Genomic DNA, 20,037 nt, shown 5'->3' on the forward strand with positions numbered 1-20,037 from the left:
ATTCTACATGTAAAATGTCGTGAAGATTGGACAAACGGGCACACATGTCTAGATTGACTCAGCTTGTCGAGGTATGATCGGTATACTTAAAGGTGGGCATTACAAAATCTTGGAGATGTGCAAAGCTATAATACCCTGACAACATAGTTGTATAGGGTATAAAAACTGTCTTAGACATTCGCAAATTATAGACTGAGGGTGTTCAAATTGCTTTGGACAAAAATTTAATCAGCCCTTCTTGCCAGTCGTCAGCATGTTCAAAATAGTTTGAGCGGAATTTAGTATTACAGAAGATTACAGATTTTCATTTTTCAAGATTTGATGCCAAAGCTTGTTAAGGTATGTAACTTTGTTGAAGATTAAAAGAGAAGAAAAATAATTTACAAAAAATTTGTGTTGTTGTTTTGTTGTTGTTTTTTTGTAACTAAAGAAAAAATCCCACATGCCAAGCTGATAAGACGAGCTGCGGCTGTCTGTATATTTTACAGAGAGTATATATGTGTCGGCAACACTTACTGACATTTTTGTAATTGTTACATTTTGGATTCCTACCAAAAATTATCAATATCGGTCCATCGGTTACTGACATTTTTGTAATTGTTACATTTTGGATTCCTACCAAAAATTATCAATATCGGTCCATCGGTTTGTGTATAACACCCATATATCAGCACTCCGATATTTTGAGTACTCATACTCAAATTTTTAAATATCGGATAATCTTCAGATATATACGTCTATGGTCTAGGCTCATTTTACATGCCGGGACTTTAGTTGGTAAACTACTTCTTCACAGAACACATTTAGCCCATCGTCTAACGTCTTTTTGGGTATGTTCTTAGTCATAGCCCAATTTCCGCCCTCAGTGTCTTTAGTCTATATGTGTAGATGATTTTAAAAAGTTGTTGTTTTTTTAATAAAAATAACAATTGTTTTACATTCTTAAATAATTATTTATTATTTTTATTCACAAAACATTGAGATATACACATTAATTAATTGCTACATACAAACATCGAGTGTGTACATGACTATGTAAAATGAATATTTACTATATGATTCTGTTTTGAAATATACAATTTATTTAAATCTATATAGTGTTGTATTCATTTTAATTAATGGACGGCTTAATACTATTTACTTTGGCATAATTTTACTGTTTTTTTACTTTAAACATATACAAAAAGATTTAATACTAATATTAAATACTAAAATTGGTTTATGGTGCGGGAAAATGCCACAGAAAAATTAATCTATTCGGGGGCATTCAATTGCTATTTAGCCTGAGTATAATTTGTGGGACATAGATTTTTCTTTGACAGATTTTTTTTGTGTGTGTGTAGCTTATTTTTATATGAAATAATTGAAATATGGAAAATATTACAAAATATTTAGTGTGCTGAATATATGATCAGTTTCTAGATTGGTTCGGACAAGTCCAGATTATCTCAAACTATGATCAACTTGATATTTTTCCATCGATGTCTTAATATTTAACCATATACATATATAAATGTATATAGTCGAAATTGTTTATACGAACACAATTTTTAACGACATGTCGGTTATATCCACTTCCGAAAAAGCTTCGACCTTCGAACTTTGCCGGCCCCTTGGCCATCGTTATTTCGATTGTATATAGTAAGTGATATATACAATGATGAGATAATATATATATATATATATGTACATAAATCTATGTTGTAGAGGTACACAATTTCAATTGCAATATTTTATGGAAGGCTGACTTCCACTAATAATTCGTATCATCCCAGTGAATAGGCGGCTACTGTTGATTGCCACAACATAACTCATTCATGTTTCAAACGTTTGGTTGCGCCACGTTCAGATGACATTGAATCCGAGGTAATAAATTCCAATTGATAACCAAAATCAAATTCAACATCTTTTTGCTGTAATAAGAAAAGGAAAAATAAAAAATCAGAATTTATTTATTTAAAAATTGAAAATCCGCAACTCACCTTTAAATCACATATCACTGCAATGGCGGTTTTTTGATGAGCCTCCGCTACCTTGTGTTCGATCAAATAGAACATATACTCATCGTAGAGTAGGCGTATCAGATGGAAACTACCAAAACTCGATGCAGATCTCAATGTTAAGTCACGTATTATCATTGAACTATAAAAACTCCATTTTAATAGAAATTGTCGTGCCGCTTTGGCATAGCTAGGTTTACCAAAATGTTCCTGCAGTACTGAGTCAACAACCACTTGCAGCCATGCTGCCCATTGTTCCAGGGAACATTGTTGCTGTAGTGTGGTTTTGAAATCATTTTCGAGACGTTGCACCAATGAAGGATCACACTGGCATACCCAGGCGGCTTGTTCCTGAAAGAAGGAGGAATTAATTTTTTTTTTTAAATATTGAAACGAAAATTAAATGGCAAATCTGCACTTGAAATGTGCGAACGTTGTACAGAACATGTGCAGTTTTCGCTTGGCGTATGTACTCAAGAAGTACAAAGCCGATATTATTGCCTTAGAGGAAATGCTGTGGACGATTACGCACTGTATTAATGCTGCCATGAAACGAGACATAAATTTGACAGAGAATTTATAGTTAACAGGAGAACAAAAGACCTCCTCTCCAGATTCACTCCAGTAGATGAACGAATTGCTATAATCTATACAAAAGCGAAGTTCCCAACCTACTATGAAAAAGCTAAGAAAAAGAAAACCAAACACCCCTAATGTTGACGACCACCGCAAACGTATAAAGGACCACGATCTGCTAACCTACACTTGGAACATGCGCATGTGGTACAGAACAGGCGCAGTTTTCGCTTTGGCGGATACACCCAATAAGTACTAAGCCGATAATATTGCCTTACAAGAAATGCGCCTGGAAAGGGACGAATTGCTATAATCCGTATAAAAACGAAGTTTTTCTATACCAGTCTTATTTGTGCTTATGCTCCGACGGAATACAAAGATTAACATACCAAAGACATATTTTACGAGCGTCTAGAAACAGCATATGACCGCTGCCTTGGCCATGACATTAAAATTCTGCTAAGAGATTTTAATGCAAAAATCGGAAGGGAAAATATTTTTTGCCCCACCGTAGGAAAATTTAGCCTCCATGAAGAAACATCAGACAACACGGCATGAGGTAGTTAGCAGCACCAGATTCAAGCATCTCGATATACGCAAGGCCACCTGGATTTCTCCCCATCAAACAACGAAAAATCAAATCGATCCTGTTGTGATAGACGAAAGGCATTCATCCAGTATTTGTAGAGATAAAGAAGGAGCTAATACCAGATGACCATTACTTTGTAGCAGCCAAGGTTCGGACTCGTCTTAATGTAGCAGCAAAGGTGCGATCTAACACAACACGGAAACTCGACGTCGAAAAGCTACAAACACGAAGGGAATTACCGGGAGAAGAGAGATGAGAAACGTATTACAGAAGATAGAACAAGAAAAACGTGAGCGGGACCAAATCGAGATATACGGATTCAGAATGAAGTGACAGATTCTGACAGCGTGTTGGAAAGAGTATTTTGAAAATGCTTCTTCCAGATCCTCAAAAAGTGGCGGCGAAGAAGATACCCCAGAACCAATAAGAGATGACGGTATGTTGAGGATCTAGAAATAACATTTTGAAAACTCTCCTTCCAGATCCTCATATAAGAGATGACGGTATAGGGTGTATACCACCTAGCCAAGATGGGGTCAGAATAGTAATCAATCGGCTGAAGAAAAATAAAGCAGCAGGTGCCTATGGGTTACCAGCCGAACTATTCAAACTAGTCGTCAGATGCTGCACCAGCTGATTAGTACAATGTGGCAATCTGTGTCCCGTGCACAAAAAAGAGACAAGACGATATGTGCCATCTATAGAGGAAAAAGTCTCCTTACCATCGGATTAAAGTGCTGTGTGATCGATTTAAGCCAATGGTCAATGACATTATTGGACCATACCAATGCAGCTTCAGACCTGGCAAATCCACAATTGACCAGATTTTCACTCTGCGCCAGATCCTGGAAAAAAATACACATATTCGTCGACTATAAGGCCGCATTCGACAGCCCTGACCGTTCAGAGATATTTAAAGCCGTATCTGCGTTCGGCATTCCTGCAAAATTAATACGGCTATGTAGGATAACTTTGAGTGGCACAACGTCAGCAGTTAAAGTCGGAGAGGACCTCTCCATCAAATCCACCAATGACCACTCTGCGTCAAATCCTGGAAATGACCCACGAAAAACACATCGACATATTTCATCTATTTGTCGGCTATAAAGCCGCATTCGACAGCCCTATCCGTTCAGAGATATTTAAAGCAATGTCTGCGTTCGGCATTCCTGCAAAATGAATACGGCTATGCAGGATAACTTTAACTGGCACAAGGTTAATACTGAACGAGCATTCAGACAATATGACAGTTTTTCGTGTGATCTTATTAACATCCTGCTGGAAAAGGTCAAGCGAGATGCAAATGTGAACATAAATGGCACTCTGTACACCAAACAACACATGTTACTCGCCAACGCCGATGACATAGATATAATGGGTCGAACATTGCGAACAGTAACAACCACCACTGAAGAAGTTGAGAAGGAATCAGCCAATGTGGGTTTGGCAGTAAATGGTGAGAAGACCTAGCTGACGGTATCAATATGCAAGACGTCCAGTAGACTTGGACCAAGTGTGGAATTTGAAAACTACAGCTTCGAGTTGGTGAACGATTTTGTACCTCGTTAAAGCCATAAATTAAACTAATGACATCAGTTTGAAGATACGGAGAAGGATAGTGTTGGCCAACAGATACTACTAGGGTCTGAGTAAGCAATTCAAGAGCAAGGTCACCTCTTGCCAGACCAAACTCACACTCTACAAGACGCTGAGATTACCCGTGCTGTTGTATGGATCTGAAGCATGGGTACTTGCGCAAGCAGATGATGCAACTCTTGTAGTGTTCAGGGGAAAATTCTCCGGAAGATCTATGGGCCGATCCGCGTCAATGGTGAATATCGCCGTCGAATGTACCATGAGCTATACCATCTATTCTCTGACATCGACATAGCCAGACGTATCGAGCTGCAGCGACTGCGCTGGCTAGGTCATGTTGAGAGAATGAATGAAAATGCCTCTGCTCAAAAGTCATATAAAAGCGAGCCAAGTGATGGTTCACGCAGAAAGGGGAGGCCACGAATCCGATGGAAAGATCAAGCAGAAGACAACATCTCGGAACATGGTCTTCTAAGTAATTTATATTGGGCGTGTCCTACCAACAATTCCATCGATTTTAGTTTTTTTAGAATGCATATCTCTACTCACCTGAACATTATGAAAATCCACCCGATTTAAATCATTCAACATCTGAGTGATCTGGGAATTATTTTGCAACACCGCTCTGGCTGCCTGGGCCAAATGATTGAGCGATGTATAACGCCTGAGGGTTTGGCAAAATGCCGATACCGCCGATGATTTAATTTGGACCATACGTTCCGGAACACCAATCATTGATTCGCATAGCCAAATTTCCATATTTTTCGCAAAGTTACGTATGGCCTGAGTCAAAGAATTGGGTATGGAACGCAACACATCCGGTATTATGACATCAACCATATTCTGATAGAATTGATAATCGACCTGCAAAGGGAGGGAGAACAAAATTAAATAAATTTCGAAAACTAGTTTCAGATTTTATTGACTTACCTCTCTCACAAATTTCTGAACACCTGCACAGTGGCATAGGAGATACAGCTTCGTTTTACTTAAATACTTATCTTCCTCGTGACATTCGTCACCTTGGGCATTTTCACGCCAAAAATCACGCCACAAAAATTCAATGGTATTGAAATCTAAATTGAGTACCGCATCTAGGAAATTTTCACAATGTTCTCGATACATGGAGCGAAAGGTTTCCACATCGTCCGGTGTTAATTCACTGTCAAAGGTATTGTCCAATTCAATGGGTGGAAAGGGTGGTATGGCTCCGGAACCATTGCCCAAGAACTATGAGATTCAGATAAAAGATACATATTTTTAATCTGCAGATTTAAATCTCCAGTCACACTTACATGTCCACAGGCCTCATGTGTCTCCGATTTAAAGGTGTGCGTTTTCTTTCCCCCTCTACTGTGATGGAGACCTCCACCACTATTCCCCGCATTATTATTGGCTGCATGTAACTCACCAATTGGTCCCCCGCCAGCTGCTGACACGATGCCACTCGAACTACATGCCACCATTGCACTTGCTTGATCCGATGTCAAATTGGCCGGATTCAAATGCGGATGATGTTGATGATGGTGGGCGTGGGGGTGATGTGTTTGAAATGTATTCGGTTTTTCATCCATCATATGATTTAATATCGATTCGGGTTTAATTCGGATACCATAATAATGATATTTAGAATTTCCTCTGGTACCCAAACGCCTCGTTCGCAGACCGGAAAATACCGATCGTATTAATTTGCCAAAACTCGCTGCATTCACCGGTTCGATTTTACTTTCGTTACAATGCTGTATATAATGATTGTAGAGAGTGGATCGGGGTAGACTTACACCCTCAGCTGTTTCGTAATTTCTCGATAACCATTTGATCTGTAAGAAGGGAGGAGGTTCCGTTAAATTCGTGTAGAATGGAAAATTTAATTTTTTAAATAATATTTTTTCAAGGACTATCCAAGGCGTGAATTTTTAAAAGAATATTTTATCAAGGACTGATGAATCGTTTGAACACAATCATCAGAATCTGATAGACCGTCGGCTATACAACCAGCCATCCACCATATCTACTTACCGTTGCCGAAGCAATTTTATTGGTATTTCCCATTAAGCCATGCTCATTGTCAGGTGAGACATCACTGCCACCACTGCTGCCTCCACCAGTGCCAGCACCGCCGCCACCGCCATTTGCACCAATACTGCCCACATTCACCGAATTGGCAGTGGTCGAAGTGGGCGTTTGTGAGCTACTATGAGTATCCGGTATAAATGGAACTTCCTACAAAATCGGAAATAAAAACATATTAATACAATTAAATATAAAACTGCAAATATTTCTATAAAAATTGTATTTTATTTGCCAAATCAAATATTTACTCACTGTTAGACTGTGTGGCGAATCACGACTGTGCGTCTGTGATGAGGCATTCAATAGCAACGTTTCTTCCGTCGGCACAATATACGGCAACGTTGAATGATGTGGTACTGCTGGGGCATTTAATGGAACTGCTGTGGAATAATTGGCTGTGTGGGTAGTTGTGTAGTACGATTGTCCATTTGGTGGTTGATAATCTCCGATGGGACAAAATGGATATGTCCTGCGAGGTGAAAAGAAATACAATTTTTTTTATGATGTGGGGGGAGGGGGGTATAGTTGAGAATGGATAATGCTTGAACTTACATTTGTGATTGACTGGAATTACTGTGATATAATTCGGTATCCACATATTGAACTTGATAATTTTGTCCCGGCTCTTGACTTACTGGAATATATAAAAGAGAGTTTTGTAAGGTTCGATTTAAATTTTGGATTTAGTCAATACGAATTTTATGATGGTATATTAAGAAAAATTGCCGTCGCGCATTGGAGTAATGTATAGTAAAAGTTGTAACAGGTGAAAGCGTTAATCTCGGCCGGGGCGAAGTTTTGATAACCACCGTCATAGATAATCTGATAGTATACGTGTAATGTAGGTTTCAGAACATAACACACGTAATGCTAATTTCAGAAACTTAAACTTATAATGATTACTACTAAAATCTTACGACCAAAAAACATGAATAACGCATGTTAGGGTGAAACATGAGTATAAAATCCTATACCTGGTAGGACATTCCGCAAAATGGAAGGTATGGGGCGATGAGGCTATTTTTCCAACCTAACCTCTAAGTTTTGTACCTTTTTTCACTTAAAAATAATTCCAATGATTATCGCCTTTAAGGCAAAATTTAAATAAATAAAAATTTTAAATTCCGAAATTCTGGAAGTATCTTTTTTGGGGGATATGTCATTTTAGCTTTATTTCTTGATACCTTCCGAAGGTAGTATGATAAAAATAGATGTACAGACGCAAGGAAATGCCTAAATTTTAATTTCTTGTATTAATTTCATAATTGGACCAATATTGCCAACTTTTGGTGGAAGGATTTGGTACTCAATTAGGACCCAATATATCAAACTACAGCCAATTCGATTGAAAAACTTGCCCAATATCCAAATATTTGGATATTATATGGGGACTAACCCAAAATGTGGACAAATATTGATATTTATATCCTACACAACTATGTTGTCAGGGTATTACAGCTTTGTGCAGCCCCAAAAGTTTGTAACGCCGCGAAATATTGGTCCTAGACCCACCTTTAAGTATACCGATCATATCTCGACTAGCTGAGTCGATCTAGATATGTATGTCCGTCCGTCCGTCTGTCCACTATAATTTGTAAACACGATACAGGCCACAGTTATGGACCAATCTTCATGAAATTTTGCATGTAGGATGGGCTTTGCCCAATGAAGACCCCTATTGTTTTTGGTAAATATCACTTAATATTTAGGGGATAAAATGGACCAAATACTTAATTTTTGTCGTTTTTTCTGGTCGCTGCAGAGACCGCAATTATGGCTCGAACTTCGTGAAATTTTACATGGAGAAGGGGATCGGACCAAAGAATAAGAATGCCTGTTTTGATAAAGATCGGTCTATATTTAGCGGGTCAAATGGACCCTGACTTATGTGTAAAAAATTGCACATTTGGTATTCTATGGCATATATATTTACCCCTGAAGGACATAGACCTGGGAAGTTGATAGTATATCCGAGAGGAGTGGTTGACCTTTAAATGTTACACTTAAATATTTACTGGTGCTTACGTATTTATATATTATTTAGTACCACACTAGAGGGCGAAAATTTATGGCCAAGGACAACGCCTATAATTTTCGGTGATGGTCAGATAACAATTTTGGGATGAAGTGGACCGAAAACTTATTTTTTTTTGTGTTTTTTTCGAGTCCATCTATAGGCCACATTTATAAGCCGAACATCACAACACAACTCACGGTGAAGAGAATCTTGACAAGCAATTAGAAGAGCTGTACTGAATATTAGTAATATTCGGAAAATATATTGGTGTAACAAAGGGGTGCTGTTGATCTCTAATCGCGCAAGAGGGTGGTATTTGTGTAGGGAATCGAATGACTCTTAAGTTTATGAAGGGTCGCAGACGGTCGCACAATTCTGTACAGAGAACATATCAAGGCGTCGATTGGTGTTACAACCATTAAAATATCCTCCAGCACTGTTTGACTCACACAGAATTCGTATTTATGAGTTTTAAATAAGAAAATTTTTAATGGTAATCTACAAATTACCAATAATTTTGACTTTTATTCTAGTTATCAGATCCATCCGTTCCAAATCCGCCCAAAACTTTGCACTTGCCATTTAACTGAGGTTAAAATTACGACCGGTTGGTGTTCGTCCCCGAAATCCTATAGTAAATTTTTAAATCCTACATCAAACGGTGGATTGTATATTAAATTTGCCATTCCGTTTGCAACACCTCGAAATAATCGTCGGAAACTCCAAAATTACAACTACTTAGATGACTGGAATAAAGGTCCGGACACATTTTCGGTATTTTCTTACTCGAAGTGGCTGTTATTTCCAGAGCTCCGATTTGCTCGATTTTCCCGGCGAGTGAAAAATTATCGCTAGTACGTGAAGTGTACGAGTTTTTTTTAAGGATTATACTCTCCTCTCTTTTATTTTGTGTGGGAGTGCTCGATAGAACTCCTTGTGAAAGAAAAAGAGTGGGAGTCAAAATTTTCGAAATAGAGTAGATTAAGTTACTCTTAGAGTGAAATCGAGGGATTTGGTAATTTGTGTGTAGTAGCAAATGGTTTTTATACCCTTCACCACACTGTGGTACAGGGTATTATGTATTTGTGCATATGTTTGTAACGGGCAAAAGGAAACGAGATAGACACATGGTTCCTTTTGAGAATATGCATAGAATCACTTTCTGAGTCGATTTACGCATGTCCGTCCGTCCATGTATTTTTGTGAACAATGTACAGGTCGCATTTATGATCCGATTTGGATGAAATTTGGTATAGGTCACTAATTTGGCCCAAGGACGAACCCTATTGAAATTGGGAAAAATCGGTTCAGATTTAGATATAGCTCCCATATATATTTTCGCCCGATTTAATGTAAATGGTGCACCAAAGTCTCTATATATCTCTCGATTTGCATGAAATTTGACACATCGTAATGAATTATGTATAGAATGATGTGTGTTAAGTTTCCTGAAAATCGGTTCAGATTTAGATATAGCTCTCATATATATTTTCGTCCGATTTAATGTAAATAATCCACCAAAGTCTCTATATATCTTTCGATTTGCTCGAAATTTGGCACAGCGTAATAAATCAGGTTTAGAATGATGTGTGTTAAGTTTCCTGAAAATCGGTTCAGATTTAGATATAGCTCCCATATATATTTTCGTCCGATTTAAGGTAAATGTTGTACCAAAGTCCCTTAATATCTTTCGATTTGTATAAAATTTGGCACAGCGTAATGAATTAGGTCTAAAATGGTGTGTATTAAGTTTCCTGAAAATCGGTTCAGATTTAGATATAGCTCCCATATATTTTTTCGTCCGATTTATTGTTTTGTTGTTGTATTTTGTAATTAAAGAAAAGTCCTTATTTTTGATGGCGGACATGATAACTCCTCACAGGAACATCGGAATCCGAAAATTCCAACGGTGTTAAAAAGAGTACATGTCTGACGAACTAGGATTATTGAATTCGAACAAAATTAATACAAAATTAATAAAATGGCGGAACTTTGAAATTTTTTTTTTGAGGAAGATCTTTACCGATTGGCTTTATCCTAGTTCATACCAGAGGTATAAACTCCCAGAGAAACGTGTTAAAATTTGGAACCGATTGGATAATTAGTTTTTGAGTTATCGTGCCCTCCATTCGTGAAACAACTGTTTCGAGAAAAACGCGTTTAAAGTTTGAGAAGCACTTCAGCCGTCACTTGAGATTTTCACCGATTGCCTTTATCCTAGTTCATACGAGAGCTATACACTCCCAGAGAAACGTGTCAAAATTTGGAACCGATTGGATAATTAGTTATTGAGTTATCGTGCCCGCCATTCGTAAAAAACTGTTTCGAGAAAAACGCGTTTAAAGTTTGAGGAGCACTTCAGCCGTCACTTGAGGTTGACACCATAAATCGGCTATATCTTCAAGAGTTCTTTAGATTTTCACTTGAAATGTTGTAGGGACATTCTAGAATTAGAGTAGATTCGTAGATTAATGCAAAAAACTTTTTGACACCGAGAATGGGGGTCCTTGATGCGTCATTTACTTAAAATCGGAAGAAAATATATATGGGAGCTATATCCAAATCTGAACCGATTTCAACGAAACATGCCAAACGTTATGTTATAGTAACTTCAGTACGTTGTGCAAAATGTTGTGTCAATCGGCCATATTTTGGAGCTTTGGTGCACCCATTTACTAAAAATCGGACGAAACTATATATGGGAGCTATATTCAAATCTGAACCGATTTTTTACAATTTCAATAGGGTTCGTCCTTGGACCAAACAATGAACTGTGCCAAATTTCATCCATTACAAACATATGAACAAAGACATAATACCCTGTACCACAGTGTGGTGAAGGGTATAAAAAAACTATTTTTAGTAAATTTTGCATCGGTCGGTAAATGCCGAAAATCGATTTTGAACAGGTTTGACAAAATCGAAAAGTCTAAAAATCGACTTTTTGGTCAGAGCAAAAATTGAAAAGTCTAAAAGTCGACATTTGCGCTCGACTACATATCCCTAGTTTCCCGTCGGTAAAATGTTTATGGCCCATTCCCCACATAGGAGAGTTTCTGGGGTGTCCATTGTGTTTGGTCTACCTGTGAAACTTTGTTTATTTTTTTTTGGACTCTATCTGAAAATTTTCTAAATGTATAATGGACTATAAGGGGATCAGAGATGGCCTGTCAGAAACAGTGACGTAAATGACATACATTTCCGACGTATAATACATACGTCAGAAACGTCGGAAACATACCTAAATCCATTAGGTTTTTGACAAAATAGCTATTTCCATTAATCAATTTGGGAATTACGCATGTTTTCAAATCGATATAAAATCTCAAAATTTTCTTTCAAAAAAATTTAGAAATTTTTATCGTTTTGAATAGTCAGATATATGGGGGATAAAAATAATATATATTCTTGAAAATAACTGTATAATACTGATAATATTGATATAAATGACGTTTACTACGTTTATTACATTTTATACATATATATGACGTTTTCGGTGTGTACACCTTGTGTTTGACAGTCGAAAACCTTAAACTTTATTTTTTTTTTATTTTATTTGTTGTTTTTTTTTTGGAATCTGAAAATTCCACTAAAACCCCAATACAGGGGAGTAAAGTATTATCGCTCATTTCCTGCAAGACCGGCATAAATCAAAAACTTTTGGAGTTAATGGTACGGAATTGCTCGCAATATCAGACTTCTGGTTGTGTTAGAAAATCAGATGAATATCTAATACACACTCTGTCTCATATAAGATGTGCGAAAATTGAAAACTTTTAACTCAATTTCTGCACAATCATTTTTTTTTTTTTTGATTTATGCTGGTCTTGAAGCAAATGGGCGATATGATCCATATAGGCCACTGTTCATTTAAATTTGAATGCCATATGTATGCTGAGGGGAGATTTTTAGATGCAATATGAATCCGACCTTATTTTTTTATATTGATTAGTAATTAAAATTTATGCTTTGGGATTTATCGACGATTATTATTTTTTAATCAGATGTCAACAGGCCGTTAAACTTAAAAAAAATTAACGGACCTTCAGATTATGTTTTATGCCACCGCAATATTTTTTAATTTTTTGTTTCACTTAAATTGCGGATATTTTCGATGGGATTAATTTCACTTCAATTCACATCACTTATGTTTTATTTTATTCAATTTCTTTTAAAGTCCACTTCGAACCCGAAAATAAGATTCCACTCCAATAAGACCGATTTAATTAAAAGAATTTAAAATTTTTGAAATTTCTAATTTTTATAACTTTACGATTGGAGCTGTAACAAACAACTGAATGGGTTAATTTTTTTTCCAATAACGAACTACTCGTTGGTCAGCAGCAAAGGATACCCGACCGGACAAAAAAAGAAAAAAAACAAAAAATGGGTTACAACCCAACTTGTTTGGCTGGCTGGCGGACTGACTGGCTATATATTACACCTGATGATGTCGATGACTTTCGATGATTGATGAAAAATTGAAATTGACTTTTGTTTTGTGTTTGTTGGGCTGAATAGGATAGAATTTTTGTGCAGTATTACTGCTGCTCTCGGACGGACGGACGGGCAGGCGGACCGACAAAGAGAAGTGATTTCTTTTTTGGTTAGGTTGACATACATACCACCACAATAGGATAGATTGTTGTGACGCCGATACATTGTTGCAGATGGATTTGGTGGAGGTAGAGGTAGTGGCGATGGTGTTGGTGGTGTTGCTATCGTTGCAGGTGAGGAACAACTGTTTGCCGGTGATAGAGATGATGTTGCAGCTGCTGCTGCAGTGGCTGCTATGGATGTACAACAATTTGCGGGAACGTTGGCAACGAGGGTGGCGCAGGAGGAGGAAGATGGTTGACGTGCACAAGGGGGAGGAGGATGGGGAGTTAGATGAAGAGATAGAGGATGGTTGTGAGCAGGATGGTGGGCAGGTGGATGCTGGGGAGTTGAATGGTGGCGATGATGATATTGATTTTGTTGTTGTTGCTGTTGATACAAATGCTGGACTATGGTATGGTGCTGTTGTTGCTTAAAATATGTTTGAGTTGATGTGTGTTGTTGCTGATGCTGCTGCTGAGAGAGAGAGGTTACTGCCGAAGTGTGATGCAGTCTTCGTGTATGCGAATGCAAATATTGTTGCGTTGTTGTTGCTGTTGGATTTTGTTGTTGTTGCTGTCTTGTATGCTGCAATTGATTTGCTGGACAATATTGCTGTCGTAAATGTTGTTGGTGTTGTTGTTGTTGTTGTGATGGTGGTGAATGATGATAGTACGAATTTGAATATTGATATGCCGGCGTTAATAATTGATTGTGGTGGCTTTGTCGTGTTGTAGAAGAGTGGTGGTGATGATGCTGTTGCTGATGATGATACTGCTGTCCTGTCGGAAAATGATGAGTATGACCCTGTATACAATCAAATTGTGTTCGGGACGCACAACGACACTTTTCCAAAAAATGATGCTGAAAATTCGGCGTGGTATTCAAATGCTGCAATTGTTGTTGTAAATGCTGCTGCTGCTGTTGATCCAATAGCAGTCGTGAATGCATTCGATTGATTTCGAAGGAGATTTTTTAAACGGTAGATTTTTTGTGTATGTTTTTTTAAATTTTCTCGACGAGTTTATGAAGGTGTTACATGTGGTAAAATCGGAAGGATGGAGTTCGGCGGGAACTACGTAATTTTTGGTGTATTCCAAGGTTCAAAAGAAGTCGGGGTGTTTTTTTAATTTTTAATTATTTTTCCAGGTGTCCAAGGAACAGTTACATGTGGTAAGTCCCGAGGACGAAGCAGGACAGTGGCTGATCAATGGTTGGTGTATTCCAAGGCTGCAGTTGAAACTAAAGAAGTCGGGAAGGCTCGATTTTAAATTTTTTGTAGGTGATTTTTGAGGTGGTGATTCATCAGGCGAATACACGGGAAGAAATCGGATAATATCTGAATTATTTATTTACGTATTCCAAGGCTGCCGAAGAAGTCGTGGGTACCTTCGACATTTTTCTCAGACGGACTGAGGCAATGTTTCATGAGGCGAAGACCAAGTAAGAAGCCCCACACGATCCGAAAAATTGGTGACGTATTCCAAGGGTCGTGGGTACCTTGGACTGATTCGAAAAATCTGATATTTAATCCAGGAAGGCGAAGATCCAGGAAGAAGTCGGATAGTATCTGAATTATTTATTTCCAATGCTTCAGAAAAAGCCGTGAGTACCTTGGATTGATTCAGAAAAATCCGATATTTAATTTTTATTATTTTTCTCAGGTAGGTAAAGGAGGTGGTTCACGTGCCAAAGACCCAGGAATGAGTCAGACAGGTCCTGTTTTTTTTTTTCAAAGTATTCCAAGGCTGTTGAAGGAGTTGTGGGTACTTCGATTGATTTAAAAAAATATATATTTAATTTTTATTCTTTTTCTCAGCTGGACTGAGGTGGCGAAGTCGGATAGATCTGAATTATTTGTTTACGTGTTCCAATGCCCTTGAAGAAGTTTTGGGTACCTTCAATTAATTTCAAAAATACGATATTTAATTTTTATTATTTTTCAGGGTGCTATGAAGGCGCTTCGTATGGACAAGACCCGAGGATGGAGCCAGGCGGGAGCTGAATAATATTTTGACGTATTCCAAGGCTGCCGAAGAAGTCGTGGGTTCTTTCGATTGATTTCAAAAATACGATAATTAATCTTTAATTTTTTTCTTAATTTTCATGAGGCGAATACCCAGGGTGGAGTCCGACAGGAGGTCAATAATGTATTTACATATTGCAAGACTGTCGAAGAAGTCGTGAGCACATTCGATTGATTTCAGGAAATCGATATTTAATTTTTATTTTGTTTCCAGGAAGAATAAGCAGCTGATGAGGCGAAGACCCAGGAAGGAAGAGTCGTGAGACAGATTGAGAAATCGATATTTAATTTTTATTCTGTTTTCACGGGAAGAATAAGCAGCTGATGAGGCGAAGACCCTCTGTTGTCAAAAAAATAACTCGTAAGAACATTCGATTGATTATAAAAATATGATATTTAAGTGTTATTATTTTTTACAGGTGCCCTAAGAAGGTTCTTCGTGAGGCTAAGACACAGTAAAGAGTCAAGAGCCGAACACCCGATTTTTTGTTTTTGTTTGGAGATTTAATTTTATTGTTTTTCACAACTATGGATACAAGAATTAACGGAGTTTTGGATCAGGTGTGTGAGGTACACCCATCTTCTGATTGATTTTTTAAATAATCCAAAATTTTTTCTTCTTCTTCTCGTTTTTTTCAGAACACCGAATCGTTACAACAACACAAAACTTATTTAAAATCCAAACGAAAAAATTTTCCAAACGATTATTATTATTATTTTATCTGGACAACGGCCGTTGAACGACTAAGGTTTCCATGAATCCACCATGGTGAAGAAATCAAGGACACCATACACACACAACAATAACAACAAATAAACAGGCGAAGGTTTACTCTAAATGTTAGATGCTCTTGGATGCTGTCGTCACGTAGCAATGACCAAGCAACACTGATTTGGGAAAAAGTGAAAGTGAACAGGGCCGGAAGGTTCTTTGGCAAAAACACTTGTCAGGCAGGCAGAATGGTTTTGCTCTTCTTTAGCTTCTTCTTGGTTACTGGCTAGAAAAGCTCGGTGCTCGCTTATGTTACCCGGGCAACATCAGCGCGTAAACTGTTCAACGCACGTCTGCAGCGAATGGTCGAATTACAACTGAACACCAATTTGAACTTTATCCCGGCAAAATGCCTCAACTAATAGGACAATGGGAGAGAGAGTAAAACTGGCGACAAGGATGACGGTTGGATGGATGGATAGATGACGGGGTGGTTGGTTGGCTGGCTCACTGGATTGATGAATAACGATGACGATAATAATAAAAATAATAATGGCGTTAACGTGAGCAACAGTGATGATTCGAAAGGCGAATATGCCGATGATGGTGGTGGTGCTGCTGCGTGATTTCGTTGCTACCACCAAAACGCAGGCAACAGCATCACAACCAACAACAACAACATTCAACAACTTCTCTTCCCCCCTCAGCCTACCCCACCACACTCACACAACCCAACTTGGTTAGTGAAGAAGATTTATTTTCCTTGGCAAAAATCGAAAGAAAAAAACTTCGCCAAAGTTTCCTTAGCACTGAAATTGGATAGCCTAACAACAACAAAAATTACAAAATAAAATTCTCCTTTTGTTGCTATCATCATCATCGAAAATTACGCTTAGGTGAAAGTAGCTGTTTTACGCATTTTTATTATTTCCTATAACAACAAAAAGAAAGAACCCCCCCCAAAAGCGGAAACACTTGTAACCAACACCCACCCCAACACTAACAAAAACACCACCATTCCAATCAGAAGCAGCAATAGCTGTTGCAGCAGTATTATTATTATCCTCTCGCACGCACACACTTACACATCCACAACACTCTCATTATTTCCATCGCCATGTAACAATAGACCGGCAACTAGGCAACCAACCAATCACCAAGGATGTTGCTGTTCAACAAGCACCTCCCCCACGAAAAAGTGAAACGGGATAATAGAGATGCTACTGCTACAACAACAACAGCAACACCAACACAAAATCGCTAACCTCGAACACCAACCACCACTCTCACTCGCACACTCATTCAATGGATGACTGTCAGCCAGCCTGCCTAGCTGGCTGGATGGCTGCTTGTTTGACTTTGCTGGATAGATGTTTGGATGGATGACTGCAAAATTATTTTTTTGGTGGGATTGTTGGGATTTATTGTATTCGTTATTATTTTTTCTGCTGTGTTGCTCGCCTTCTGTATATTTTTATTTTGTATTCTCTTCTTTTTCATTCCGATTTTCAGTTGTGTGACAAGTGATTCTTATTCTATCATTTCGCTTTTTTTGTTTTGTTTTTCCATCCACTTCATCCCTTGTAAATAACAATGGTAGTGCACGCATGTACACATACATATACACACACACAGTTTTGTTGTCGTTGTATATGTGTGTTTATTGTTTTTGAAAAATTATTACACAGGGCTACACACATTTTGCGATGTTAAATTACAAGTTGATTGTTTATTTTATGTCATTTTTTTATATTTCACGTTGGGCGCCATTTCCATAAATCCGATAAACACTACTTCGAAAATTCTATCTTTTGTTCGCATGTTGCCATTATCTTGCCGCTTTGGTATCTATATTTATTAGAAATTTATTTTTTTCTTTACAAAATGTCCTATGTTGGGCGCCATCTAACTAAATTATAATGTAACATACTGGGCGGATTTGTAAGTTAATTTTTATTGTTTTCTTTTTTTAATATAATTTTTATATGCATGAATGAATTTTTAAATTAATTTTTATATGTGACAACTATTATATTTCACGTTGGGCGCCATTTGTTAATCGATTCCATATATCCGATAGACACTAGTTTGAAAAGATTTTTTGTTCGAATTGACCGACATTGATCGCCACTGTTTGTCGTTTTGTTATCTATAGTATTGGGTGGCGTAGGGGATGATAGATATTAAGCAACGGTACTGATTGGCTTTAACATGGCGAATCCTTGGCTTATCTTGTCCCTCTTTCATCTCAATTGTGAACACTGACCATCCCGCGGTGTCATCTGGGGTAGCAATTGTCATTACCCATTGAAATAGTGAGGTGATATGTGCCGCGAGTTCACCCATAAGAACTATAAAAAAGGATTGAGGCGTCGGGTTTGTTGCCCACACTCGAAGAACCCCCTCTACTATGAAAAAGCAGAGAAATCCAAACGACCCCCGCTTTGGCGGATGTACTCTAGAAGTACAAAGCCAATAATATTGCCTTACAGGAAATGCGAAGCACGTTTACGCACGACATGAAAAATGAATTTGGCTGCTATTACATTTCACGTTGGGCGCCATTTGTTAAACGATTCCTTAAATCCAAAAAAAACACTAGTTTGAATAGATTTCTTGATTTGTGGTTAACAGGAGAATAATAGGCCTCGTCTTCCGATTAACTTCAGTAGATGAGCGAATTGCTATCCGTATAAAAGTGAAGTTCTTCTACATGAGTCTCATTTGTACCCATGTTCCGGCCGAAGACAAAGATGAGCAGACAAAGATGAGCAGACCGGCCGAAGACAAAGATGAGCATTTTACGAGCGCCTAAAAACATCATATGATCGCTGCCCTGGTCATGACATTAAAATTCTGCTAGGATATTTTAATCCAAAAATTTGGAAGCGAATATATTTTTGGCCTCACCGTCGGAAACTTCAGCCTCCATGAAGAAACATCTGACAACGGCATGAGGTTGATTGACTTCGCGGTAGCAAAAAACGTGATAGTTAGCAGCATCCCGATCAAACAACGAGAAATCAAATTGATCATGTTGTGATAGACGGAGGACATACATCTAGTGTGTTAGAGGCTCAAACGATCCGAGGAGCGAATATCGATTCACAGATGCTCGACGCCGAAAAACTGTAAACACAACAGCCAGCAGAAGCCTACTCCGCTCAACTTACCCACCTGCTTGACGAAAGCACTCCTTGTCCCGATAATAATATAGAAGCACAGTGACAATGAATGTGATGGAGAATTATCGGGAGAAAAGGAGAGAGGAGAAACGTATTTACAGAAAGAACAATAAAAACTTACGCGGGAGCAAATCGAGATGTACAGTAGTCAGAACGAAGTCCGGAAATTTTACCACCGAGTAAAACACCAAACCGAAGGCTTTTCTGCAGAGATAAAGAAGGAAACCCTTTTGACAAATACAGACAGCGTGTTGAGTATCTAGATGGAGCATTTTGAAACGACTAAAACCAGAGGTCAATGACATTATTGAACCATACCAATGGAGCTTCATACCTGGGCAATCAACCATTGACCAGATTTTCACTCTGCACCAAATCGACACATTCCACCTATTCGTCGACTATAAAACCGCATTTTAACATCCTGCTGGGAAATATCAAAGGTGAACAGAAATTACACATCAAACAGCATATGTTACTCGTCTACGCCGATGACATCGACATAATGGGTCGAAAATTGAGAGCGGTAAGAGTCACCTTTGAACAAATTGGAAAGGAGTCTGCCAATGTGGGTTTGGCAGTAAACGGCGAGAGGACCAAGCTGATAGTATTAACGCGCGCAAGATGTCCTGTAGACTCGGACCAACTGTGGAACTTGAGAACTACA

At 38.1% G+C, this 20,037-nt stretch overlaps 1 protein-coding gene across 1 annotated transcript; it reads right to left on the reverse strand.

Moving 5' to 3' along the window:
- Positions 1–1,804: 1,804 nt before the first annotated feature.
- Positions 1,805–14,398, reverse strand: LOC133323816 (DNA-binding protein RFX2). Its single transcript, XM_061532715.1, has 10 exons — positions 13,477–14,398; positions 7,387–7,468; positions 7,087–7,303; positions 6,781–6,984; positions 6,233–6,581; positions 6,057–6,157; positions 5,692–5,991; positions 5,311–5,625; positions 1,983–2,351; positions 1,805–1,913 (listed from the first exon to the last, which is right to left on the reverse strand). Exons 1-10 carry the CDS (start codon positions 14,396–14,398, stop codon positions 1,812–1,814), a joined length of 2,961 nt encoding a protein of 986 aa, XP_061388699.1. The 3' UTR covers positions 1,805–1,811.
- Positions 14,399–20,037: the final 5,639 nt, after the last annotated feature.

The sequence above is a fragment of the Musca vetustissima genome, unplaced genomic scaffold (assembly GCF_032173495.1).
Source record: "Musca vetustissima isolate MV318-11 ecotype Yass unplaced genomic scaffold, APGP_CSIRO_Mvet_v1 utg6528, whole genome shotgun sequence".
NCBI lineage: Eukaryota > Metazoa > Arthropoda > Insecta > Diptera > Muscidae > Musca > Musca vetustissima.

What these genes read in the sequence shown, in the direction of transcription:
- LOC133323816 (XM_061532715.1), bottom strand. Translation starts at nt 14,398, where the DNA reads ATGCATTCACGACTGCTATTGGATCAACAGCAGCAGCAGCATTTACAA. An exon ending in ATTCGCCACACAGTCTAACA is followed by an intron (nt 6,985 to 7,086) that starts GTGAGTAAATAT and finishes CCGATTTTGTAG; the next exon opens with GAAGTTCCATTTATACCGGA. An exon ending in TTCAGAAATTTGTGAGAGAG is followed by an intron (nt 5,626 to 5,691) that starts GTAAGTCAATAA and finishes CTCCCTTTGCAG; the next exon opens with GTCGATTATCAATTCTATCA.